Source organism: Onychomys torridus, chromosome 12 (assembly GCF_903995425.1).
Source record: "Onychomys torridus chromosome 12, mOncTor1.1, whole genome shotgun sequence".
NCBI classification, from domain to species: Eukaryota; Metazoa; Chordata; class Mammalia; order Rodentia; family Cricetidae; genus Onychomys; species Onychomys torridus.
Window position 1 is genome coordinate 97554 of NC_050454.1, and position 27550 is coordinate 125103.

The window sequence follows — 27550 nt, forward strand, 5'->3', positions numbered from 1 at the left end:
TGAGCTAAACCAACCGGTTTATTTCAAAGATGTGTTGACCTCAGAATGGAAACCTGGATATGTCCTACGTTGGGGAAGGGGTTTTGCTTTTGTTTCCACAGGAGAAGAAAAGCTATGGATACCAACAAAATTAATAAAAATTCAATTCAAACAGGAGAAACTCCTTGATGAGGAGAAGTAAAAGATCATCCACCAATGTGACATCTCTTCAGGTTGTACGAAAAATTTAACAATCAAATATTGGGGTAGGGTTCTGTTTTTGTCTTTCCAGGATAATGAAAATACCCATCTTCCAGAAATCATAAGACCTTGGATATCCGGATGTTTACAGCAGAAAGAAAGAATCTATTGGTACCAATCTACACAGGGTAAGATATCACTGTCTATCATCTATATCTCTATCAATCTAGAATAGTTGTGGTTCCAATTTAATTATAAACCAAGCTGGCTTTGGAGATGGAATTGGCTCACTCCTTCTCTAAACCCAAGCATATTGAGAAAAAGTTGAGAGATTCTTCAGTCCCATATCAGAAGAGCCCTCTGGTGTGAGACAGAAGGAAACCAATTATAAGGGACCATTATCTTCAAGATTCTAATTCTCTCCATGCTTACTCTTGATTTCTTGGAATCCTTTCTTACATGCCATGACTTCTTTAAATCCAAACCTTCCATTCTGATAAAAAATAAGTTTTTTCCAATAGCAATCTCTGAAGTCTCCAGAAGGAAGATGGGGCCCCAACAACAACAACTCTACCCAATCCAGAATGGTGCAATGGTAATCATCATCATACTACACTTCTTGCCAAAATTTCAGACAATCATACCCATTACTCTGAGAGTTGCTGCAGAATCTACAGTTAGTCTAACTGAGATTTAATTATCTGAGCTTTCTCACAATACCCAACAGAGATACCATCGCTCCTTAAACAGCAGGAAGCAATTCTAAGAAAACGACGCCCCTTCTCCCTAAGGTTTCATATTTCTCAGGGTTATGGATAATGGTTCTAGGGTTGAGGGTAGAAGAAACTGTTAAACTCAGTACTCTCCTTAAGGAAAGAAAATATGTCTCAAAAAAAAAAAAAGGAAAAGAAGAAATGGAATGGATAGGTATAAGATATTATGGTAGACTAACATATACATTAGTAAACAAATTTAGTAATATAGCAGCCTTTGAACTGTTATGAATTCTTATATGTAGACACAAATATAAACTTTTTACATTCCTATTTAAGATAATTTGTATATTGATACAAATACAGAACTATGTTTGTTATATTGTACACATATTTTTATTCTTATGTGAAATATTTGTATGTTGATACAAATGTGAATTTATATCTGCCATACTGTATGTATGTTCTACTTCTGTTTAAGATATTCTGTATACTGATATATATTTAGGATTATTATCATATTGCATATTGCACTATACAATCCTACCTCTGTTAAAGATATTTTGTGTATTGTCACAATTTAAAATCATTGTCCTTTTACTGTGCATTTGCTTACAGACTGTTTGCCTTATTTATAGGAAGCTTAGTCCTTAGGTTGTTTAGGTAGATAAGACTTAAATAGTTATTGTCACCTATGCTTGTCATCTCTATAATTATGTTAGTTAGGTTATCCAGATTTATAAATACATAGGTCAGATGGACAGGTAATCTTCAAACACTTCATGGGCCTAGAGAACATGGCATTTAAATAACTTAGAATTCTGTTGACGTGAGACATAATTGCTCCTGGCAGCACCAATTTGATCCTGAGAGAATGTTGGGCTTCTAAGACATTTCCATTTGGAAGTTTGTCTTCTTGGCACAAAATGGCCTACTGGGCAAAGAACTGCCCTTGCCTCAACTGCTGACAGTACACATGCTGTCCTTTCTGGACAAGCGGGACACAAGGAAAGCGACCACTATACTTTGCCATGACAGGGTAAGATGGTCTTTCAGAATTCCTGCTTCTGAAAATGGTCTATGAGATACTCTAGGCCTGTAGCCAATTTGAATGCACCAACGATGCTGAGAAACATTAGGTGACTGTCCAGGCTGCTAGCTGTCTCTGTCTACTCTTGCAAGACTCCCGAAAGTTGCTTGCGTCCTTCTCCCATTTCTCAGGTATTATTATATTCCTTCTCAGGTCTTTGATGAGGTTGGAGATTAGCAGTTATAGTTACAACTTAGTATATATACATCTATAATATCTTAGATAGGATATATTAAGTATTAGACTCAGGTTCTTTAGGATAGGACACCTTTTGGAATGATCTTTGTAACACGCCATCTACCCATGCCCTAGACTTCCCTGGATTTTACTATGTGTTTTTTGCTTGATATTGTTTGCACTTATTGTAATTCCAACTTATCTAGGTCATTATCCCTCATTACTCCTGGACAATATTTGATAACCATCTCTTTATATAGTCTTGTATTAGGTTAGAACTTTCTTATTTAGACAAAAGGGGGAGATGTAGTGGATAGCCATCCCAGCATTGGCCTGGAAGTTCCAAGCCCCATTGAGGCTTCAGTAATGGTCACACCCACAAGGCGGGGTGGAGGAGGAAGTGGAAGACCAAGGATGGGGAAGAGGTTTCGCGCTTGGTTCCCGGACCCTGGACGCTGGAGGTAGACTGAGCAGAGTTCTCCAGAGAACACCACCAGACTACGCTATACCTTTGCCAGACCCTGCTGTTGTTCTGATGTGTTTTTCTTTATATGTTACTTGAATTTCTTTTCTTGCAAGACTCAAATCACTGTCTTGGTTCTGTAACTTAGTGCTTTAATCATGATATGGCATGTATCCTTTTCTGGTTCTGTCCAGTTGGTGTCTGTGTACTTCCCTTGTCTCTATGGATGTGCCATTATTAGTTTGTAGAAGTTTTCCCTGTGATTTTGGTAAAGACACTGTCTATGCTGTTAATTGAGAATCTTCTCCCTCCCTTAGACCTGTAATGTGAAGGCTTAGTTTCTTCCCTGTGTCCCATATTTCCTATGTGCTCCTTCCCCATGTGCAGTTTTTGTTTTTAATCTTTCATATTTTGTCTTATTTGGACTAGGTCTTTTATTTTAGCTTCAGGACTTGATTTCTAACTTCTGCTTAATTCATTCTGTTTGTAAGTATTTCCCGAGAGTTTTCTGTGTGTGTTTTGGTGTCTTCAGCCCCATCCTCATTATCTGGAGTCCCCTTCAGGATTTCTATGTCCTAATATAACTATGTTCTCAAGTCTCAGATAGTTATTGTCATTTCTGTCTGTTTTTTTTTTGGGGGTGGGGTGGGGACATAGTTCAGACATTTACTCTCTTTAATTTCTTTCTTTGTCCTTGATTTCATTGAGCTGCTTATTTGCTTCTTCTTTTTAAAAATGGCCCTATTTTTAATTGAACAGAATGTTCATACAGTATATTCTGATGACAGTTCATCTCCACCATGATGAACACCTGCCAGATCCTTCCTACACCCTCACCCACCCAAATCCACAAACTTGTTTATCTGTCATTACAAAACAAACAGGCCTCTAATAAACAGAATACAATAATCACAAATGAACCAGTATAGGATGAAATGAACAAAAAGAAAAAAAAAAAACACCAGAAACACATACATTCCAAAAGATACAAAAAGGTCTCATAAAACACAATATTATAAATGCCAATAAACAGTAAAAATAACTTGAAAATTATTATAAGTCCAGAAAAAGAACTATGAGACAAAAATCATGTAAAAGTACCAATGAGTTGGTTTCATATTTTCATATTTGAAATTTACTGCTGTGATGGGGCTATCCTCAAGTGTGGTCTGTATAACTAGTGATAGTTTATTAGAGAACAGTACATTTTTCTTCACAAGCAGTTAACAATTGGAGATAGCTTCTGTTTTGTGGATGTGAGCTTGTGTCCACTTTTCTTCTCAGCATTGGGAAACTATCTGGCTTAAACATGTGCAGGCTCTTGTGAGTACTGACACAGTCAGGAGCTGGTATGTGCAGCATTCCTGCTGGGTCTAGAAGGCCTTGTCTCCAAGGTATCGTTTTCTGTCTTTTAGCAATCCTGAAAATGAAAATTAAAAGAATCTGAAATTTGACTTTGCCTCAATCAGATTGAGCAAGATCAATTAAACAAATGATACCATGTGATGGAGATGATGTGAAGAAAGGGGAATGTGTATTTAATGCTGATGGGAGTGTAAACAGAAACAACAATCATAGAAGTCATTGTGGTGGTTCCTCCAGAAGCTGGAATTAATCATCCTCTAGGTACAAATATACCAGTCTTAGACATATACCCAAAAGTCTGTACATCCTTGTACGGACATATTTTCTTATCCAGGTTCATTGCTCCTCTATTCATAAGAGCCAGCAATCAGAAAAACAAACAAACAAAAAAAAAAACAATGGAGAAATGGATAAAGAAAATACAGTACCTATACACAATGGAATATTATGTATATCTTTAGAAAAGAAAACAAAACTAAAAAATGTTCAGGAAAATGGATCAAGCCAGAGAAAGTATTCCTTGGTGAGGTAACCCAGACCACAAAAGACAAATATTATACATTTTCTCTTATATTGGATATTAACTTTTAAGCTTCCAATCTCTGTGCTACAAACTGAATACCCACAAAAGACAGGACCAGGGAGGAGGAGAAGAGCTCCCAAGGAAGGAGAAATAGAAGATGGATCATGTGCAGAGTTAAAGGGAACCTAGAATTGCAGGATCAAATGGCAAGGGGATGGGATAAAAGGGTAAGGGGGTTTATGAGGAAAGATAACTGACACTAAAGTCCTTTTGAAAAGCCTATGACACCTGCTACTGCGGAAGCTCCCTAAAATACATACACATGTGAAAGGAATCTAAATGGAGCCACCATATAATGCAGGAGACAATGTCCCAAATAGACATTCTGTGCCACCAAGTAGAGCCTAATGTGATAAGAATGGGTTACATTTTACTGAGTCATTAGACAAAGAGGTCACATGGAATGAGCAAAGATCACAAAATAGTACCAAAGTTATTGAATGCTATCCCACACCTGAATGGTTCTATTGCTTATGACACTGTCCAATGTTGTTGAGCTGGTTCCTAACTATCCTAGCTAGAAGCTTTACCACTACTGACCTGCATTCATGATGCTGAAGGATACTTTTCATACTACCTAAGGAGAAAGATAATCACCAATACCTCCCAGATATAAGTCCTGGAACCCACAAAGGTGAATGGTATACAAGGAATACTGGTACAATGTTGGCACAAATGTTATGGGAATAAGCGACTCCTTTGGTTGGACTTAAGGGTCAGTTTATGAGATGGAAACCATGCCTGACACTGCTGAAGCGGCAAAAGCCATGGGACTATGTAGGTCACATGACTCATAGAAACTTTAATATTATTTTTCTGCAAAAGGAGCACTGCAATGGAATTTAATGACATATGTAATTCCTGTTGATCACTGTGTGCCTTGATCAAACCTCATCAGAGAAAGATCTTCCTACAGAATATGGGAGTCAGCACAGAGACTCACAGTGTATAATACACAGACAAAGAGAGTAGTTGAATCCTCAGCCTAAATGAGATGCTCTCACCTGACCCTTCCACTCAAGTCTCAGGGATCTATGTGGAAGAAGACACAGAAAGATTGCAAGAGACAGAAGTGGTGAATGACTCCTAGGAAATGGTGTCTTCCAGAAGAAGCCAAACTGATGCTCATTTGGTGACACAGAGACTGTGACAGCTCACACAAGGTATGTGTGTATTGAAGGCATTCAGGGTCCTAGCACTGAGCTGTTGAAATGGACAGGGGTCCTATTCCTAACTAAGAAGTTATTAGATAATGATACTTGCTGGAAGTGTATTTTTGTCAACAGGTGTTACTGGATATAGCAACGACACTTCAGGGCATGCCACTGTCCAAGAATATTTTTCACATAATATTTGCACAAATAAACACATAATGAAGTCCCTGGGTTTCTTTTTTTTTTCTTTATTTCCTGACTTTCTGATTTCATTTGGCAGTTTTCTATTATAGATGTTTTATTTTTTGTTTTTGTGGGTTTTCACGAGTAGTAGAGATAGACAGACAGACAGGCAGACAGACAGATAGAGTTAGTTAGTCAGAAAAGCTTTATTTGGGGAGGAATAGGAGTCCTTAAGGGAGAAAGAAAATATGATCAAAATAATAGTCCATGAAAAAATTTTAAGTATTTTTTGTTCCTTTGAGTTACCTTTTTTTCCCTATAGTAACAGATTTGTGTCCCATATGTCCTGGATGTGTATGATACGATTTGATTATATATAGATATATTTTCACATTTTGTTTGGCTGAGATCTTTATTTCTTCTACCATTTTTAAGACATGCAATTCTGTCTTTCATGTCTTTTTCATCTATTGGTGAGGCTTACCACTGAGGTTTTTATTAAGCATCCTGAGTTTCTAACTTCCAGTTTCCTTTCAGTTTGGATTTTCAGTAGTAATGCTATTTCTTTATTAAAGTCTACTTTCATGTCTGGAGTTGTTTTAATTATTTTATTCAACTGTATGTTTTCATAGTCTTCATTAAAGCCTTTATTCATATCCTCTTTTTAATCTTTGGACATAGTCAAAATTGATAGTTTCAATTCCTTGCCTTGTGCTTCTGCTAAATTGTTCTTTTAGGCCCTAACACAATAGTAACATCTGTAGGAAGCATATTGTTTTGGTTATTCATGTTTGTGTTTTTATGCTTGGATCTGAGACCTGAAGTTACGATGATTGAAGTGTTTCTTGGTGTAGATATCTGGACTCATCTTTGTTGGTGGGTTGTTCTGGTCTTTGGTTTCTGTTGTCCATTCTCAGTCCTAAGACTGTGGGAATGTGGCCTAAGAATATGGCAGTGGTGGGGTCTGTGAGTCCCAGCAAGTTTGTAGGCTTAAGGTTCCTTGTTACTGTGTTGATCTTTGGGTAAGGGGAAAAGTAAAAAAGAAATGGGGACAGGCTAGATGAACAGGCTGAAAGAGACATCTAGCTGTAAGTAGGGGTTCCCTTTGTCTATCCAAAAATCTGAGTCTCAATGTGATGCCTGGTTAAAGGGCCTTAACAGAAGTAGGACTAATTTAAGTCTGGAGAGACTTAAATAGAGGATGGGAAGGAGGGCAAAGATGTCCTCCTGAGTTCCATCCTAGTATGGCAGCTGTGGTCCCCAATGAACAAAGTTTCTGTGGGCCAGTAAAGTCACAGAGGGTTAGATATGGGCTAGAAGAAAGACAGAAAGAGGCTGACAGGAATAGCTAAGGGGACTCTGATGCCAAACTATTGACCTTAGGCCACAGGGGACCCTCTAACATTCTTGGAAACAATCAGATCTCTCTGGAGGACCCAGACGTACAAATCCTTAGATGAGAAACATTGAAATTATTTCACAAGCCCCTCCTGGCCACACATGATGACTTCACATTCCCAAACCTCCCACAAGACTACAGAGCATTTGTAACCCAACTAATGACAGTTCTTTCTTGTGACAGGAATTTGTAGATGAGTGTGCAAACTGAATGTTAAAGCACAAAATTTAATGATGACTAGTTTTTATTTATTTATTTATTTTTCATTTACTTGGTGCTTATTAATGAATGTATATTACACAGAACTGGAAAAGTGATTTTGAATGAAGACTGACCTGAACAATATGTAATCTATTTAGAGATGGTTCTTTATGTTATTAGATTCTCACATTTATTTTATGTCCATAAATATATTCAGCCTGTGGAAAAGTCACAAGCACATCCAATAAATGGAACCCAGACATTTTGTATTTAACAAGTTTGTGTGAGATAACAGTGAGTAAAACAATGGCCGCTCTCCTTCTGATAGATGATAGAAGATTGAGAATGTGATTGAAATAAGCAACACCTTGCCAGTGTGCTCTGGGTTGGGTCTCCTTGGTTTCTGTGGAACCACATATAACTCTTACCACTTCAGAACAGTTCACTAATGTCAGGGCCCTGAATTGTTGGGTTTATGAGGGAGAACAGGGAGCAGCACCCAGCTGTGGACACAAACTGGGTGTGTCCAGCATGGTCTGCACACTCACTGTCACCTCTTACTTTTGCTCATTTATAGAAGACTGGCTAAGGTTTTGCTACCTGCTCAGTCAGAACAGAACATCAAGGTTGGCATCAACATTCAGATTATTGCAGGTGATGTTGTTGATTAGGTGGGAACCTGACAATGATCTCTCCAGTGTCCTGAACTTTCTGGCAGGCATCAATTAAAAACTCAGCCTCCACTGCAGAGGAGGTCATATGACACATCCCCTGCTGCTCAGGAGAGAGGGTGCAGCAACAGAGAAGCAGCAGGCTCAAGGCAAAGCCAGTCCAGCCCCACAGGTTGTCCAGCTTCCACCTGGAGCCATATCCAAAGACTGCATTGTCTGAATGCTGAACTCTGATCCTGGTGATGGAGGGGCCATGGTGTGGATGGTGGGAGTTACAAAGCACTCAACCTGGTCATGCTGTGTCCCAGAAAGCTCAGACTTGAATCCAGCATATCAATGTCCTTTCTTACAATGACCAAGTGTTTCCTCATTTCTGTGAAAGAGTCAAAATTTCACCACTATGTGTTGTAGAATGAGGAGAGTTATACTTATCCCAGTAAACTGAGTTCTGTCTAATATAATATGTAAAGGATTAAATAATCTGTTTACCTAAGACAGAAGTGATGGAATCTTGAAACCTCCTGCCTTTTCCCATGGAAATCCAAGGAAAGAGACTCAGTAGTGAGTGTGTCTGTGCACTGGGGACAAGCTCCTCCAGGTCTGAAGGAACAGGCTTCTCCAATTTCATCACTTTGGTTTTCATGCTAGATTTGAAGCCCTCTAGCAGGAAATAGGAAGAGTGTGTGATCAAATAAGAACTGCAATGACAATGGTGGTGATGGAAGATAAAAATTGTGATGTCAGCAAATCCTTAGCATTGGTGACACAAACACCAGATTTCACCTCTAACAACCCAGCTATCCCTGCTGGGTACAGTAGTGTTACTCTAGATTTTAAACACATAAATGTCCAGTCCATTATAGCTGCCTTTAAGATTATTTTAGACTTCTTTGTTGTTTGCAAGTGAATAATTTATTCATCATTTCCATTGTTTGAGCAAAGGATAATTAAATAATTAATTTAATTTGATGCATATGGTATGGTGTTTCATTCCTGCTATCCCAGCATTCAGACATCTAGCACAGAATTGATTGTTTGAGGTATCTAGACTTAAGGTCCATATTGACACATGCTTTTAATCCCACCAGCATTTGGAAGGCAGAGGCAGGCGGGCCGCTGAGTTCAAGAACTGCCTGGTCTACACAGCCAATACGAGGTCAGGCAGGGCTACACAGAGAAACCCAATCTCAAAATCACTAAAGAGAGTGGAGGGGAGATGGAGGGAGGGAATAGGAGGAGAGGATTGATGAAAAACTGTGGTTGGGATGTAACACAAATGTATACATTTCATTAATTAAAAATTCAACAGGAAAAAGACTGTGATACAATGTAATATTCAAAATAAAATAAAAATAAATATTATATGTCATGTCAGTACAGCTGAATGGACCCATGAGGTTATCTTTATATGTATTTACATATGTGTGTAGCTGAAGTTTTCTCCAGCCCCATAGACCCTGCCACTTATAAAATAATCACTCAGAAGCTTATATTAATTAAAATTGCATGGCCACTGGCTTAGGCTCACTACTGACTAGTTCTTACACTTAAACTCAGCCCATTTCTATTAATCTATACATTGCCATGTTTCCTCACTACATGGTGCTCCGTGGACAGCAGGCTGGTGTATCTGACTTAGCCTTCCTTTTCCCAGAATTCTCCTTGTCTGTTTATCCAGCCTATACTTCCTGCCTGGGTACTGGCCAATCAGCTTTTTATTTATCAACCAATCATAGCATCACATTCACAGCATACAGAAAGACATTGTGTGCATATATATGAATATATGTTTTATATGTACTGATAATAATGTAGATATAATGAGTTTGGAAAAAATATGACAATAATTGTCTGGGATAGAAAGAGAAATGCAAATTCAGAGCTCATTTATGAATATCTCCAAAATTATGAAAATAATGTATATTTTATTGTATTTTTGTACTATACCTAAGGATTTCCTCTGTGAATCCCTCTTCATGCTTCTCAGGATTCTGCCTGTGTCATGAAAGTACACTGTTTTGTGACCTACAGTTGTGATATAAATATACAACATACAAAGTCTCACAAACATACACAGACACACATTCATTGAAAGGAGCATGGATTTTATCCCCGGGGCAGATATTAGGAACAGACTCTGTCTGATGCCCCACACACCAGGGTTACCAGTTCTCCTTGCAGCCACAGGATGTTGGAGCATGTGAAGTAAACACAGAGTAAGGTGGATCCCCGCACTGCAGCTTTTTAGGTTACAAGGACTTTGGAGCCAGTTAAAAAAATGAAGGAAGTTTCTGTTCTTAGACTCTTCCACAAGTAGAGGGTAGCAGGGCAGCATTCAGGAGAAGACAAGCCTGAGAATGGGGCCATGCAGGGGAAGTTGAGTAGGTGATGCTAGGCCAGGAATTCTGAAAGTGTCAAGGGACAGTTTTTTACTGCCAGTGATGGCATTCTGAGAATCACATAACAGCATCACTCCAGGACAGGCAAATCCTGTGCATAGTGAGGGACTCACCAGGAAGTGCTCTGGCTGGGTAGAATCCCAGGTTGAACCTTGGTGTCTCTATCATGGCTAGAATCCACTGGGAACAGCACTCTAAGTCCAGTGAGAAGTTCCCTGTAGGAGACCTCACCCCAAGCTTCTGTTTCTTACCCAGGTTCATTGTCTGCTGCATGTGGTTGACAAATGTCATGGTTGTCAGGCCATCAGCTGTCACTGTTCTTTGATGGGTATTTCCAGTGATGCATACTCCTGGACTCTTTCCCTATAACATATAGGCAGATTTGCCATTAGTCTGAAGCACCTGGGCTCTGGTACAGTCTAAAGTAGGAAAGGTGGCAACCTGTGTTCTGTCCCTCCATGAAGAATTCAGTGTTATTTGGAAATACTTGAATGAACTGAACACTTACCTGACTCAGAACACATGTGCATAGGCTCAGTGTCCACATTCTTCCTGATGGGAACTCTCACCAACCACCTTCTGGAGCTCAATTTAGTGCAACCTTGATCCTATGTCTTGTTTCAGGCTATTTTAACAAGATCTTCAAGGTCACTCATGCAAGATTTTTAATTTAATTCCTGAATCTAGATGCTAGTCTCCTCCAAGAGTTGGAGTCAGACAGGAAGGAGACTCAACATGAGTAATGACCCTGGACTGATGACTACACACACACACACACACACACACACACACACACACACACACACACATGATTGTATAAGGAACCAATATCATACAGGTATACACTTGAAAACAATTCTCATAGGTATAAAATAGGGCTACATTGTATTGGGATGATAAGATGAACCAAAATTATAACTTGTTAACCCAGAAAGAGAGAGGAAAATCAAGGCGACAGGCCACACTACACCTTCTGCTGAGTTACACATTAGTAGAGGTCTCTCAACAAGACCAAGTGCACAGCATGGACAAGGCAAAGAAAGGTGAACAGCCTCCCTAAGAACAGCTCAGTTAGAAGACAAGTGGAGGCAGGATTGCTGTGATCAGAGACCACAGAGGCCCAAGGGGGAGTTTCTGAGCCAAGGGACTCTTAAATGAGTTGGGCTCCACCCCTCCTCATCAGTTTCTGCATCACAGCTTTGAAGTATTTTCTGCACATAGGCCTCCATGGGGAGCCCCAGAGAGGGGTAAAATTGCGTAGTCACAGAACATCCACTACCCTCAAAAGGATTGAAAGAGAATAAAAGCTTGATTAGCCTGGTTGTGCTGTGACTTCCAGGATCAGTTACACTGTGTCATCTCCACCATGGCCTGGCTGTTCCTCCTTTTTCTCCCTCTGCACAGGTGACCTATGCAGACTCGGTCTAAATTTTCTGCCTACAGAAGACACTACTGTCCTACCTTGAACCCTGAGTTCTGTTCTGGTAGAAAGTTCAGTTGACCTTAGAAAGGGCATTATTCAATATCCTCAGCATCCTTCTCTTTTCTTTTGCAGGTTCTGTGGCCTCCTATATACTGACTCAACCTCCCTCAGTATCAGTGGCCCTAGGTCAAAAGGTCACAATCACCCGCTCTGGAGATAAACTCTCAGTTAAGTATGTTCAATGGTACCAGCAGAAGCCAGGCCAAGCCCCTGTGCTGGTCATATATAAAGATAGTAGTTGGCCCTCTGGCATCTGGCTCCAGCTCAGGAAACACAGACATTCTGACTATCAGCAAAGCCCAGGCTGGAGATGAAGCTGACTACTGCTGTCAATGTTGGGATAGCACTGATGGGGTTTACAATAACACAGGCAGATGAGGAAGTAAAACACGAAGCCCTTCTCTCCTGTGATGGTGGCAACTTGTTTTTCAGTTTAACTTACAGAGTTGCTTCTCTGCTCTTTGCCAAAAACTTTGTTTTCTGATTCAAAATGACCAAACCTTCATGATTAAGATGTCAACTGCTAAATATCATTCCTTAGACTCTACTAGGCAGAATATGTGGTGACCTTCAGATTCCACCAGAGAAAGGATTTTGTTACTATTCATTTATTTGTTTGTTTATTTATTTATTTTTTGTTTTTAGAGGCAAGGTTTTTCTGTGTAGTTTTGGTGTCTGTCCTGGATCTTTCTCTGTAGACCAGGCAGCAGATTATCATTAGGAAGCATTCCTTTGACTGTTTAAACTGTTTAATTCTAATATATATATATAAAATTTAATTAGAATGAAATATACTTAATTCTAATATAATACACATATATACATACATATACATACTATCACACACACACACACACACACACACACACACAAAATCATGTTTGGTCATGTGTGGTACTATCCCAGGTCTCTGGTGTATCTAGCCTCTGATTCCTATCCATACAGGCAGTGTCAGGCATGGGCTCCCTCCAGTGGCATGGACCTCAAATTGGATCCATCATTAGTTGGGCATTTTCACAAATTCAGTGACCTTTACCCCTGCACATCTAGCAGACAGGATAGACTGTGGGTCAGTGTTGTTGTGGCTCTGTTGATGTCCCAGTACTACTTCTGGATGCCTTGCTTGGTTATAGCAGATGGCCAGTTCAGGCCTACTATCTCCCATGAAAAGAAACCTCTTAGGCAACTCTCATAGATTTCAGGGAGTTTGAACTCACTAAGTTTTGAGGCCACATTCATCCTGATACCCAATCCACATAAAGATTAGACTACGAAAGGACAGATCAGTTTCCATCATGAACATAGATGCAAAACTAGTCAATAAGAATGCTCAAAAACTGAATTAAAAAAAAAAGTCAAAGAGATCATCCACCAGGATCAAGGAGCCTTGCCCCAGATATACAGGATGGATCCACACATGAAAATCAGTCAATGTATTCCTCTATATAAACATTCAGAAAGAAAAAAATATATGATTGTCTCATTTGTTGCTGAAAAAATGTTAATGAAATACAATACCTTTTTATGGAGATATCAGAGATAAAATGGACACATCTCAACAAACTAAAGACAATTTACAACTAGCCTACAGCCAACATCAAATTAAATGGAGGGAAAGTTAAAACTATTAAAGATAAAATATGCACATAAATCTCTACATATGGTGGAATACTTGAGTTAAATATGGTAGGTCTTATGCTGGATTCACAGAATCTATCCTCCAATAATATTGAAAATAATTTCAGGACATCAATGAGTTTTCTAACTCAGTGTGCAGTTTTCCAGTTCTCTCTCTCTCTCTCTCTCTGTCTCTCTCTCTCTCTCTCTGTCTCTCTCTCTCTTTCTCTCCCTCCCTCCCTCCCCCTCTCTCTTTCTGTGTGTGTGTACACGTGTGTGTGTGTGTATTTGTGGGTGTGGTCACTTCTGAGAAGTCATGGTCAAGGTAAAGGGCTGAACACACTATTTGAAGAAGGAATGATCAAAACATTTTACACTTGATAAAATGGAACAAGTCAACATGTGAAAGGAGCTGATAAAAATTAACAGTAGCAAACATTAAAAAAACAGTGATAAAAATATGTGGTAAATGGAAAATGAGACCCTCCATCATCAGAGCAGAGCTCCTAACTGAAATAAGAAAATGGTAAGACAATAGAAAAACACGCTTTTAAAATGTAAAGTGAAAAATATCCCTGCAGAAAACAATGTACCTAATGTGCTTTTCTGAACATGTCTTTATGTAATACAAGACTGTGTACCATGAAAAAAAGCAATGAAAGTTTAAAAGCAGGAAAAATATTGGCATTCTTTATTAAAAAAATAGAGAAATTATTAAACATTGAAAAGGACATAATTGATATTACAAAAATGAAAATACAGTGTCTAAGATTATAGACAAACCTAAACTGAGTGATTGGCAAAAGATTAGACACTGCAAAATTAAAAACCAGTGACACTGAAATACAACAGCAGAAAATATTAAAGGTAATCATGTACATAGGTCCTGAATATAGTTTAGTGGTGAAATACTTGAGTGGGATATGATACGTCCTAGATTGGATATACAGCATCTATCCCACAATAAAAATAAGGGAAAAGTGCAAAATATTTTCAGAACATCATTGAGTTTTCCAACTCATTGTGGATTTCTCTCTCTCTCTCTCTCTCTCTCTCTCTCTCTCTCTCTCTCTCTCCACCACTGAGGAACCAAGAAGTCACTGTCGGGGTCCAGGAGTGAAATACAGTATTTGAAGAATCAATGATTAAAAAGTTCTGCACTTATAAAAATAAAAAAAAATAGTATGTGCAAAGAGCACAACAAACTGAAGATAAATGATGAGAGTATCTAACATTAAATTGCACTGATAATAATAAGTGGTGAAAGGAAACTGGACCCTCAATTATTAGAGCAGAATTCTCAACTGAAGTGAGAATGTATTAAGACAGTAGAACAACATGCTTTTAAAATGTAAAGTGAAAATTCTCCCTACAGAAAATAATACATGCAGTGAACATATAAAGACATACTAAAACTTTTTCAGATATTAAGCTTATCTCTACTATAATCTAAAAGAGTATTTACCCCTTTAAAAATGAAAATCAAAATACATTATGAAAGAAATTTGATGAAAACAGTGGATAAGAAAAAACCAAATCATTGATGTCATCTTCATAGACATGTTGTGTTATTGCCATGGTTAGTTTGATAAAATAATAAATGATTTTTCTATAAGCCTTCCACAATTCGTTGACATAATCAGAGGTGTTGGGTGGAGGAAATTCACTGGAAAGTCTGCTGGCTGGGGACTGGACAAACATTTGTCCTACAGTCAGTGCCAGGGCTCTTGTTCTGCACTCTTGTCAGGACAGAAGGCTTCTGTGCAATGACACCATATGCACTCATACTATTTGATTGCTGTGTGACTTGTGTGACCTATATTACAAGGACAAGCTGCCTTTGGCATCACTGCTAGAAAACAGGTCTTTTGCAAATAACTTTAGTTTGCTGAGTGTCCAGTGACTTCTAGATCACATGTATCTTGAAATGAAAGTCCTGGCCTGACCAGGACTTCCAATCCTTGCTTTAATTTAGAAGAAGACATGGTACTTGAAATTGCATCTCAGAAACCAACAGCAGACTCCTACAACTAGACACAGCAAAGGGCCCTTCTCAAAAGTAAAGACCAACGTATAGAGGCATGCCCTCAATTAATGACCACAGAGTCATGCGGCAATCTGGATGACTAAATAAATCATGGTTTATAGAAATTAATGCAAGAGACATTGAACAAGTGTCTGACAGTCGTATAGTATATATAAAGTATATTTTATACTTGGAGATTGATACAGAGGTGTTAGCTCTGTGTTATACACTCTACACCATTTTAAGGCAAAGCCATGGACCTCAAAGTGCTGTAACTGGTAACTGAATTAATTGCCATCCTTCATAGAAAGAGGATGAATGGAAAATAAGCAGACAAGGTGATGTCCAAGAAAATACACCTGGATAAAATGGCAAAAAACCCTCCAATTGTGAAAAGTGAGTTCAATAAAGAGGTAGAAACAGTGAAAAGAAATAAAGTTGAGATGAAGATGAAATTGAAAAATTCAATATCTAGATGTAAAGCAAAAGATAACCAGACTATAACCCACAGCTTCAGAGAAGCTAGCAAACAAAGACAACCCAACAAGTGAAGCATGGATCACCCTGGGAAGTGTTAATAGATGTGATATCCATGAGTAAACTGGGGGTGAGGGGTGGGCAAGGGAGGGTATCGGATAGAGGATGAGAACATACGGGAATGTGATGGTTGAACTGGGACAGGGACAGATTGGGAGAGCAAGGAAAGAGATACCATGATAGAGGGAGACATCAAGTGGATAGGGAGAAACCGGGCGCTAGGAAAGTTCCCAGGAATTCCCAGAGATGACCCTAGCTTAGACTACTTTCAATAGTGGAAAGAGTGCCTGAACTGGCTTACCTCAGTTATCAGATTGGTGAAAGCCCTAACTGTCATCACAGAGCCTATCTGCAGTAACTGATGGAAGCAGAGATCCAGAGCCAAACACCAGGCTGAGCTCCAGGAATCCAGTCTAAGAGAGAAAAGAGGGATTCTATGAGCAAGGGCATCAAGATCATGATGGGGAAACCTACAGAGACTGTAGCTGGAGAACTTCTCCCCAGGTCCTACCAAGCCCCCTCAGTCCCACAACCCACGTATAAAATAATCACTCAGATGCCTATATTACTTATAAACTGTATGGCTGTGGCAGGCTTCTTGTTATCTACTTCTTCTATTTTAAATTAATTTATTAATCTATAAGCTGCTATGTGGCTCATGGCTTACCGGTACCTTACACATCACTTGTCATGGCAGCAGCTGGCAGGTCTCTGTGCCTCAGCCTTCCACTTCCCCAAATTCTCTTTTCTGCTTGTCCTGCCTGGCTGCTGGCCAGTGTTTATTTATTAACCAATCAGAGCAGCACGTTTATCATACAGAACATCCCATAGCAAGAGATAATCAAACCAAACAAGTGGGAACTCATGAAATTTAGATCAACAGCTGTAGAGTCTGCATGGGACCAGACTAGGCCCTCTGCATAGCAAGACAGTTGTATAGCTTGATCTGCTTAAGGGGACCCCTAGAAATAAGATCAGAATCCATCTCTGCTGCATGAGTAGGCTTGTTGGAGCCCACTACCTATGACAGGACACCTCACACAGCCTTAGACGGGGGAGGGGCTTGGACCTGCCTCTATTAATTGTACCTCCCTGTGGGAGGTCTTACCTCTTTGTAGGAGAGAATGGGTAATGAATTGTGAGGGGGAGGCTGGGGGATGGGAGGAGGGAAGAGGGGGATCTATGATTTGTATATAAAATGAATAAAAAATTTTCTTAAGAAAAAATAAACTATATGCCAGAGGGGAAAAATTCAGTATCACATTTATTAACTTCAGAGGAAGCCTTACAAGTATATGGATCAAGTAGAAGGTAGGATATTGGGACTTGAAGATGAAACAGAGGAATTGGAACACTGAAGCAAAGAATATTAAAACTTAAAAAAAAACCAAAATATAAAAAATAAAAGGACCAGTCAGGAATTATTAAACACTGAGAAAAGACCAAATATTTGAATCATGGTATGTGAAGAAGGAGAAAAATATCAGGTCAATGGTATAGACAGAAGTTTCAACAATATCATATCATGCTTACAGAAACACATTCTCGTAGAGTTGTAAGGAACACACAGTACACAAGAGATAGGACCAGAAAAATAACTCCTTACAGCATATTGTGCCTACAATAATAAATACACAGAACAAAGAATCTCTAAAAGCCAAAAGACCCTGGAACAATGTACTTCAAAATCTTAAAGATCATGATACCTACCTAGGCCACTGTACACAGAAAAACTGTGTGCCACAGTAGAAAGAGAAAGAAACACTCCTTATGATGCAAACACACTAATAGAATTCATGTCCACCCAACAAGCCTTACAAAAGATACTAAAAACAGTAACTTCAAACTGAGGAATTCAGTAGACATAGGCAGGAGACAGAAAGAAACAAATAAAATTATAACTATTGAAATAAAAACTATTATTAAGAACACAAAGGCCAAAAGATCATCAATCAACAGGCATCTTTCCATAATAACTTTAAATATTAATAAATTCAGCTCCCCAATAGAAAGACATGGGTAAGCTGAATGGATTAGGAAACAAATCCTGTCTTTCTGATATCTACAAAACACTCATCTAACCTACCATGGATATACAGCAACTTAAAATGAGAGAATGGAAAATTATTATAAGCTAATGTGACCAGGAAGCATGGAGTTCTCATTATCCTAGTGTCCAATAAAAGAGATTTTTTCCACTAAAAGTAATCAGAAAAAATATGACAAAATGCATAAGATTGGATGGAAGGACATGAATTGAATCCAACTCATTATTAGTGGGTGAAATCAATACCCTACTTTCTCCAAAAGACAAAGAATCTGGACGAAAATAATAGGGAAAAATCAGAATTAAACGATCCCATACACCAAATGTACCAAATAGATATCTAGAGAATATTCTACCCAAACAAGAAATATACAATATACTCAGAAGTCTATAGAAATGTTTATAATATAGATCATTCCCTGTGATGGAAAACAAGTCTTAACAAGTTCAGAAAACTTGAAATAATTCTTTATCCTGCCAGACCACAGTGCAACAAAACTTAAAATTGAAAGCAAAGAATTATCCATTAATTTCAGAAGTCTGTGTGGGGTAATCAGTATATTACTGAATGTTGAAAGGCTCAAAGAAGAAATTTAAGAGAGGAAAAATAATACTGGATTTAAATAAAAGTGATAATACATCACAACAAAATTTCTTAGAATAAATTAAAAGCAGTCCTAAGAGGGAAATTTATGCCTCTAAATGACTATATTAAAAATCAGAAAATGTAGAAATCAATTACTTATTGTGGAAATTGAATAATTTGTAGAAAACAAAAATAAGCCAAAGCACAATCTGGTACAAAGACAGAAATAATAAAAAAGGACACAAAATAATGAAATATAAACACAGGAAGCAATACAAAGAATCAACAAGTCTAAGAGCTGATCTTTGAGAAGATAACCAATATTGGCAAACCCTTAGCTCAATTAAACAAAAGAAAGGGATGACCCATGTTACCAGAATCATAGGTGGTAGGAAATGATTACAAAGGCCATAAAAGGAATTTGGATAAATTTTTAAAACCTATTAGAATAGAAAATCTAAATGAAATGGATGGATTTCTAGACTCATTTGTAGATGAAAGTTTTCCTGTATCTTGCCTGGCCCACAGTCAGGAAAAAATCTCTCTCATCAGCCAGTCCTGCAAGTAAATACACAGAAGATTACATTAATTAAAACTGCTCTACCATTAGCTCAGGTTTCCTACTGACTAGCTCTTACACTTAAACTTAGCCCATTTTTGTTAATCTGTATGTTGTCACTTTTTCCATGGCTTTATCTGTGTGCCATTACATGCTTCTCCCTGGACAGTGGGCTGGTGTCTCCTGACTCAGCCTTCCTCTTCTCAGAATTCTCGTTGTCTACTTATCCTGCCTATACTTGCTGCCTGGCTACTGGCCAATCAGCATTTTATTAAACCAATGTACAAAAGCATTATTCCACAGCATTTCCCCTGTTCTGTTTAATTAAAACAGTAAAATGACATATAACAAAACACTTATCAAGCAAGAATTACAGTTTCAATATCTAGTCTACTTATATTTGGTAAATTTAAACAAAATATTTTATTTATCTTATATTTGTGAGTCTAAGGTTTTATATCTAACTTATCTTTTATCATAACCAAGGAAAATTATAGCTACCTAGTCTTTAATTATATCAAAGACCTCAAAAGGATACAAGATTACCTAAGTAAACAGGAAGAGCATTGTAAGAACTTCCAAAGATCTAGAATGAAAGAGACAGCTGCCTGTCTGGGCAGTCATCCAAAGTTCCTCTGTAGTGTTGGGGCATCCATCTTCTGCCTATTTTGTTTTTGAAGTCTTATGGATTCCTCTGTCCAACAACTGTGAAGGTTTTCTATGCTTAACAGTTGCCTGGTCCTGCCTAACAATTGAACCATACTTGAAGGGAAGGGAGGAGTGAGGATTAATAAATAGTAGATATGAAAAATAGAGATGTAGATGAAGAAAAAGACAGAGACACAGAATAGCATTGGGAAGTCTCTGGGCTAATACCTCAGTCACTCTAAGTTTATTCCTCATGGACTTTTTTACACCAGCAAGAGGAGAGGCAAAAGACCTCTCCGTCTCAAGGACATCATGGTTTTCATACAAAGTACAGGCAAGTGTAAATACTTCCTTAATTCTCAAAACATGTAGTAGCCACACCTTACAGCAAAGCATCCTGTAATTAGTCCCTGAAGTATAAGATACTTGGTAACCACGTCTTTGGCCAAAACACCATATTACGTAGCCTTGTGGGGCAAAATAGCTCAGGCAAAACACATGTGGGTGCATGTGTGCTGATATACATGTGAGCAAGCACATGCTGTAATACAAGTGTGGATGCCAGAGAACATCTTGTAGGAGTGAATTTTCCTTCTACCAGAAATCAAACAAGGTCATCAGGGTCAGACACACAGCACCTTTACTTGTTGAGCCATATTGCCAACCCTGAAGAAATTTTTTTTAAGTTTTTCATATAGCTTATTTCCTAAATATTTAATATAGACTTTAAATATAGATTTAATTTATGAGACTTTCATAAATAAGTATTTGATTTATTATGGCATTTTCAAGTAAATTGGTAAAAATATTATATTAACCTAAAAGACAAATGCCAAATGGCCTCTCTGATCTGAGGATTCCAGGTCTGAATCTGTGGATATCAGTGTATGACCTAGACTTCCCACAGAAACCAGGAAAGTCTAAATGGACTGTGTGGGATGAGAAAATGAGTTAACATATACACAAACACATAAATAATTGGAAGTGTAATTTCAAAATTCATTTTTATTTAATTGTAGTTCTGCATTAATATTTCATTCAATGATCTCAAAATAAAATACTTTGAAAAAAATAAAGCTTTGCTCAGCTCAACTGCTTTCCTGTAATACTAGTAATGGGTAGAAAGAAGCAGTTCTTTGGGATTATTGGCCAAGCTATCTAGCCACATCAGTGAGCTCAAGGTTTTGGGAAAGATTCTGTGGTAGAGAGATTGCAGGAAAATGGTATGCATCAATCTCTGGACACAACAAGCACGCACATGTCTGTGAATGAACACATAGATACACATATAAAAAATATGAATTAATTACCTTATTCACCCACATTCTGGCTCTGTTCTACAAAGCAGTTCAAAGTACAGACCACAGAGAAAATTTAATAAAACACAGGTATAAACATGTATCTCCCCTTCATCACTTTCTCTTCTCCAAGACTCCAGGATCTAGATCCATGTGACAGAAGTGAGGCTAAGTGAGAAACAAATATTGGAACACAAAAGGATCACTACTTGAAGGGAAATTGGGCAATTTTGCAAACATAATCCTACTACATTTTTTTCTTAAGTGTGGAAATTAGTAGGTAAAAGTAGCCATGAAAGTAAGATGTAAGGGAAAGGGGCAAAAGAGCAGAAATATTGTGAACAGATATGATCAAAGGGCCTTATACACAGAACAAAGAAATCATTTTGTATTGTTAATGTATTCTAATAAAAATTATCAATGAACATTAAAATAAGATTAAGAAATGGGACTTTGAAGATGGAAGTGGATACAGAATGTATGAAAGGAAGATGCAATGACCTTGTATACCATTGGGCAGCTCTGGCATCAAGATGTTGTCTGATAGATCATTAGACACTCTGTGTCTGTAGTCTCCAGTCTGCACAGCTCAGATTTGGTCCTTCAGTCCCCATTGCAGTGTTAACTATTAAATTTTGCATTTCTAAAAGGTTTACTGTTGTAGTTGTCTTCTTGATTTTTGATATATAATATTTTAATGTTTAAAATCTTTTGAATTTTAATTTCACACCTGGTACTGTAATCTAATCCTGATCAAATGTCTATAACTGCAGTAAAGAGAAGTCATAAGCTCTAGATAAGAACCTGTTATTGTTATGTTGTTAAGTGACCAGACTGTCACACTCCTTCTAAAAATGTATGTTTAGACCCACAAACTCAATTTTGGTCAAGAAGTCTCTTTTTGCTGTAGGTAGCAATAAACTTAGAGACACATAACTGTTCATAGTGTTGGCAATAATAGACTGAATGCTTATCCCTAAATGGAACATATTTATTAATACTTCTTTACAACAAGGCTCGGGAAAAAATTGAGTGAGAGTGGAAATAATATAAGAGCCAGGGATTATGGTGATAGACAGATACACAGGAAGTAGGTCTCTTTCTCAGGGGAAGGACAACAGCAGCAGTGAGGGGTAAGAAGGCAGTTTTAGTCCCAGCTCTTAGCTACTGCTCTTGGGCTTTTAACTCTGCATTTGGCTCCGTGTATCTTATTTAATAAGACTGTTACATCTACAAGGGATGGGAGGGAGTGCTTTGAAATCCTATTTTCTACATATTACATGATATCAAACTCATAAACCCACAGTAGCTATGATTGTGTACACAAGCCCTTCACAGAGCAAGACAATAAAAATCCCAGCAGTGTTGAGATTTAGGATCTTCATATCTCACCACACACTCACAGAGTTTAAATAATTTAGTACTAACTGACAAATGTGTTGAAGAAGAAGAAACTTTGTGTAATAATTGTTGGTTATCCACCCAAGATCCACTGACCATCTAACAAAAATCCCAATATTGCACATGAGAAATGTCCTCTCAAGCTGTTGGTCAAGGGAGTTCAAGATCAGCACCAAAACAATACAGGCTATTGCTGTTGCCCTTAACTCTCTCAGTATTTGAAGACCAGGTCCTATTGCTGATAACACCACACATTTCTGACACAGGATTTGGAGGAATTTAATAGAAACTCAAGGGGAAGCCTATTAGGCATGGCATATTTTGCAAGCTATCAAGGGAGAGGAATAATCAGTATACCTAATCCATAAAAAAGCAAATGAACTGCAGCAATTACTAGATTGGTAAGATACCAAAGTGATGAAATAGTGTTATTTTTATCTTCAGGTAACCATGGACATGAGCCAAGCTCAATAGAATTAAATTCATGCTTGATTCTGTAAACCTAGCCAAATGCCCATGGCAGAGGTGGTTATGGACCACAGAGGAGAGTCTACTTCTGTTGGTAGCCTTTCAGCCTAGTTTCAAATCAGCATATGACTATCTCAGAAAGCATTTAGTTGGGGCTTCCTTATAGTTTCTGAGATTTAATCCATTATTTCCATGTTGGAGAAGCACACAGACATGGTACTGGAGAAGTAGCTGAGCATTTTACATCTGGTTCTTCAGACAGCAGGAAGAAAAAGGCTCTGGGCCTGTGGTGGCCTTTTGAGACCTCAAAGTCCATCCTCAGTGACACATTTCCTCCAACAAGGACACACAATGGTTCTCACTGTGAAGTTCATGCCACTTGAAGTCTCTTTTCTCTCTTATTATATTGTTTATTCTTTGTGCTGCTTTTGGTTTTACTTTGTTAGTCATACATGATATGGCTGTAATTTTCCTTGGAAATTTTGTTCTTTCTCAAATATTTTCTCCTAAATTTCAGCAGGAGGGAAATACCAACTACAATTCCTAATCCTGGGAATGTTTCTGACCCCAGAATACTTCTTCCAGTTTCCTAAACCAGTATAATTTCCATTTTCTAAAGATATATCATTACACCCAAGGATAAGTGTAGTTCACACCCCTCCTCTAAGGGGTGTCTTTTTTTTGTTAGTACAACAAATGAGACTGTTACTGGTCAAAATTCAAGAGAATAAGTGACTATGGGCTGCCCAATCACAATTGGTACACCTGCAACACGTTGCTAACCCATATGGATCATAGAAGATGATAGAAAACAGGATTGGAAGATTGCAAGAGCCTTCAAGACATGACAGGGAAGCTCCACCCATGAAATCCCAACAATATGGCTGCCAGAAGAAGACCTGCTGCTGAGGGGCTTGAATTAACTTTCTTCAAGCTTAAGCTCCCTGGTAGGTTACCCAATTTCAACTTGCCATTCATGCTTGTGTGTATACACATGCAACACTAGATATACTCAACCGATTTTCACATACATGTACATGGATGCACAGCAATAACTATAGACAAGATTATGAATTTGAGAGGAAGTTGGGGGCATAGAAGGAGTTACAGAGGGAGAAGTTGGGGTAGAAATGATATAAATATAGTACTCGTGTATGGGGTTCTCAAGTAATGAAAAAATTAAAGATAAAAATGGTTATTGCATGTTCCTTCATTGTTTGACTAACTTATGCATATAGACAACTGTGATGATTTGAGTAAGAATGGCCCCCTACATGCGTATATTTGAATAATTAGTTACTGGGAAGTGGCTCCAGTTGAAAAGGATTAAGAGGTGTGGCCTTTTTTGGAGGAAATGTGTCACTGAGGATGGACTTTGAGGTTTCAAAAGCCCACTACAGGCCCAGAGCCTTTTTCTTCCTACTGTCTGAAGAACCAGATGTAAAATGCTCAGCTACTTCTCCAGCACCATGTCTATGTGCTTCTCCAACATGATAATAATGGATTAAATCTCAGAAACTATGAGGAAGCCCCAAAATGCTTTCTTTTATAAGAGACTGTGGTCTCCTATGGTCTCTTCAGAGTAACAAAACTGTGACCAATGCAGCATGTAAATGTCAATAATAAATGACACAGTAGTTGGAAACAACATAGTATAAAATGCACATTTAATTAGTGGTTAATTCCTCATTCAACACATGGATCCTCCCTCTGACTTCTCTGGCCATGATTATATTATGACCTTTGCAGTGTAAGCAAATCATGAAAGGCATTGCTGGCCTCAGGTTCTGGAACCACATTAGTGGTAGACTTCAGTGCAGCTCACTGGCTCCAGTAACACAGCTCCTTGGGAGCTTTTACTGCCTATCCAAGAGGCAGAGCTCTGGAGTATCAACACCACTGCCTCTAGACCTTAGAGTCTCTGTTTCCTTTTTCATACCATATGAAACTTTTTGAGGTGCTCATACCAGCCTCTACCACAAGTTTACCCAACTTGTCAGGACCCTGAAAATGTAATATTTCATAGTGAAGAAAATTATCTACCATTTATCTGGGCTTAAAAGCCTTATAGTTGGTTTAGGGATGGTACCCTCCTCAGTAGAAGAGGGCTTAAGAGTCTTGTAACTCCCAGGCTCAGAAGAGAGTAAAGAAATAACAGTACAGAAATATCAGCAAGAGGCATGCCAAACACAGCAAACATCCAATTGCCCATGGGTTTTCTTTCTCCAATCTGGGCTCAGTTCCAGAGACACCAACTGCAGGTTACATTGGACTCATCAGAACAGCCAGGAGATTCTAGGGGACAGGAGTGTTTTATGTGAGACACAAACTCAGCCATTCAGCCACTGTGACATTTTACTTATATCTCTATGTCTTGATCCCACCCTGCACCATAAGATTGCATGCATGGATTTGGGAAACATGTGCCAACTCCTGGATATGGAAGTTCCTGTCTCTGTTCTGTGTGTAACCTTGTCTAATTCTTCTCTTGCATCCTTTGAAGTGCAGGTAACCATTATAAACTAAAAACTAGGTTCTTGGTTTTAAAAGTCATGTGCTGCAAACATGTGAAAGGCGCTCATGTTTTGAATATTGATGTGGTATTGGAGAAGAGTCAGTCTTCTGAAACCCCCTGGAAACACTTTCTTCTTTGAGAATCCAAGTAGAAGAGCTCAAAGGGAATGTGTTCTCTCAGTGATACTAATGCAATAACAACAAAATAGAAAATTTCTGGTTTTATGAAAAGAGTAGTCAAGACAGGGGTAGAAATTGCTGACTTAACTATGAAGGCTATTATGTACTAATGACAGTAACAGATGCAGTGTCAATGACATCTGAGCACAGCATTATCAATGGCCGAAAGTTGGCCCATTAGCACCGAGGTGACAATGGTTCCTGATTTGGCTAAAACAGTAAAGAACTTGCCTGAGTTTAAAATTATTCATGTTTTGCAGATTGGTGAGTGTTTGGAAGAGACTTTGCAGATACTGGTGGACCAATTGGAATTTCAGTACTGTGGAAACGTAGGAAGTTTCAGGGGCTAATTACTTTGTCCTGGGTTAGTGTTAGCCTTCTGGAACAGCCACTCCTTGCTCCACTCTGTATGGGAACTGAAACCTCATGATAATAAATGGAAACCTCTTAGAAGCTGTTCACTTAGCAGAACACTTATTTTTGCTCTCCAAGAGCTAATGATGACAAGAGATGGCATCTCAGACACCTATAGAATAGCTCCTCCATCTCATTGTACCTGCCTTTCTTGTGTACCCACCAGTGTATTTTAAAGTTGCCTTGATTGGTGACTTTCTTTGTTCAGTAAAACCATAAAAATTCTGTAAAAAAAAAAAAAAAAGTTTCCAAATTGAAACGTGTGAAGTTCCTCTACAATCCATGAATTAAAATAAAGCACAAGAAAGAGAAAAGAGCATTTAGAGAAGGTCACAGGATTGCCACTGCCACAACCCCCTTTAACAGTGTGGCTATGTCCTCTAAGCATGCCAGTGTGGGCACACCTGGTAGAATCAGACTGGATTGCTACCTCGCCTCGCCCACCACACTGTCAACAGGTAGGGTTTGTGATCAATTGAAAGAAAAGTTCCTGTTATGAGGCGCTGGGCCAGCAGAGGGTGGCAGAGCTGCAGCAAAGATCTGACAGGGAACTGTGGGGAGGGTAGCCCTGGAGGTCAACAGAGGAAAAGTGTCCACTCTATCCTCTGAGCTGTAGAGCTTACATTGGGTCAGACTTACATTATAAGCCCAAAGGATACTGGCAGGATTATGGGAACCATCTAGAAAATGCATTGAAAAAGTCTGGTCCCAGGTACTGTCCTGGGCAAACTCCCACAGCACTGAGGGTGTCTGGGGAGACCACCCTGGATACTCAGCCTGAGAGAATGGGTTCCCTGGGCCTGCGCCCTTCCCCCAAGATGGCGGTCTGTGTCTTGTCCCCGCTCTCCAGGCAGCCTCGCAGTGACTTGTTCTCTCATGAGCATTTCTAGAAACCTTCTGCATTTCTTCCTTTCCTTTAGCTCATCTCCAGAGACATCTGATGTCAGGATGCATCACCTGTGCTCACATGTAATCAGATCAGGGAGGGGCATTGTGTGTCTGTTCCTGGATGAGGCTCTATAGACTCTGGAGACGAATGTGGATTCTCACCTGCTTCAGGTCACAGCTGGCTGTAACAGGTAACAGGGCTTTCCTTAGGTCAAACATAGATTCTTTCCAGCTGGCAGAGCTCTGTACAACTGTAGCCCTAAGGACATTCACTGAGAAGAAAGGGAATGAAGGGTATTTGCCAGA

The 27550-nt window shown here is 38.7% G+C and overlaps 1 protein-coding gene across 1 annotated transcript in view; it reads left to right on the forward strand.

Moving 5' to 3' along the window:
• LOC118594046 (immunoglobulin lambda-1 light chain-like) overlaps positions 1-27550 on the forward strand; it is a 107401-nt gene that overhangs the window by 53951 nt on the left and 25900 nt on the right. The window contains exon 2 of the mRNA XM_036203811.1: positions 12134-12310. Within this exon, the coding sequence (XP_036059704.1) occupies positions 12134-12310 (177 nt within the window). The remainder of the gene's footprint in view (positions 1-12133; positions 12311-27550) is intronic.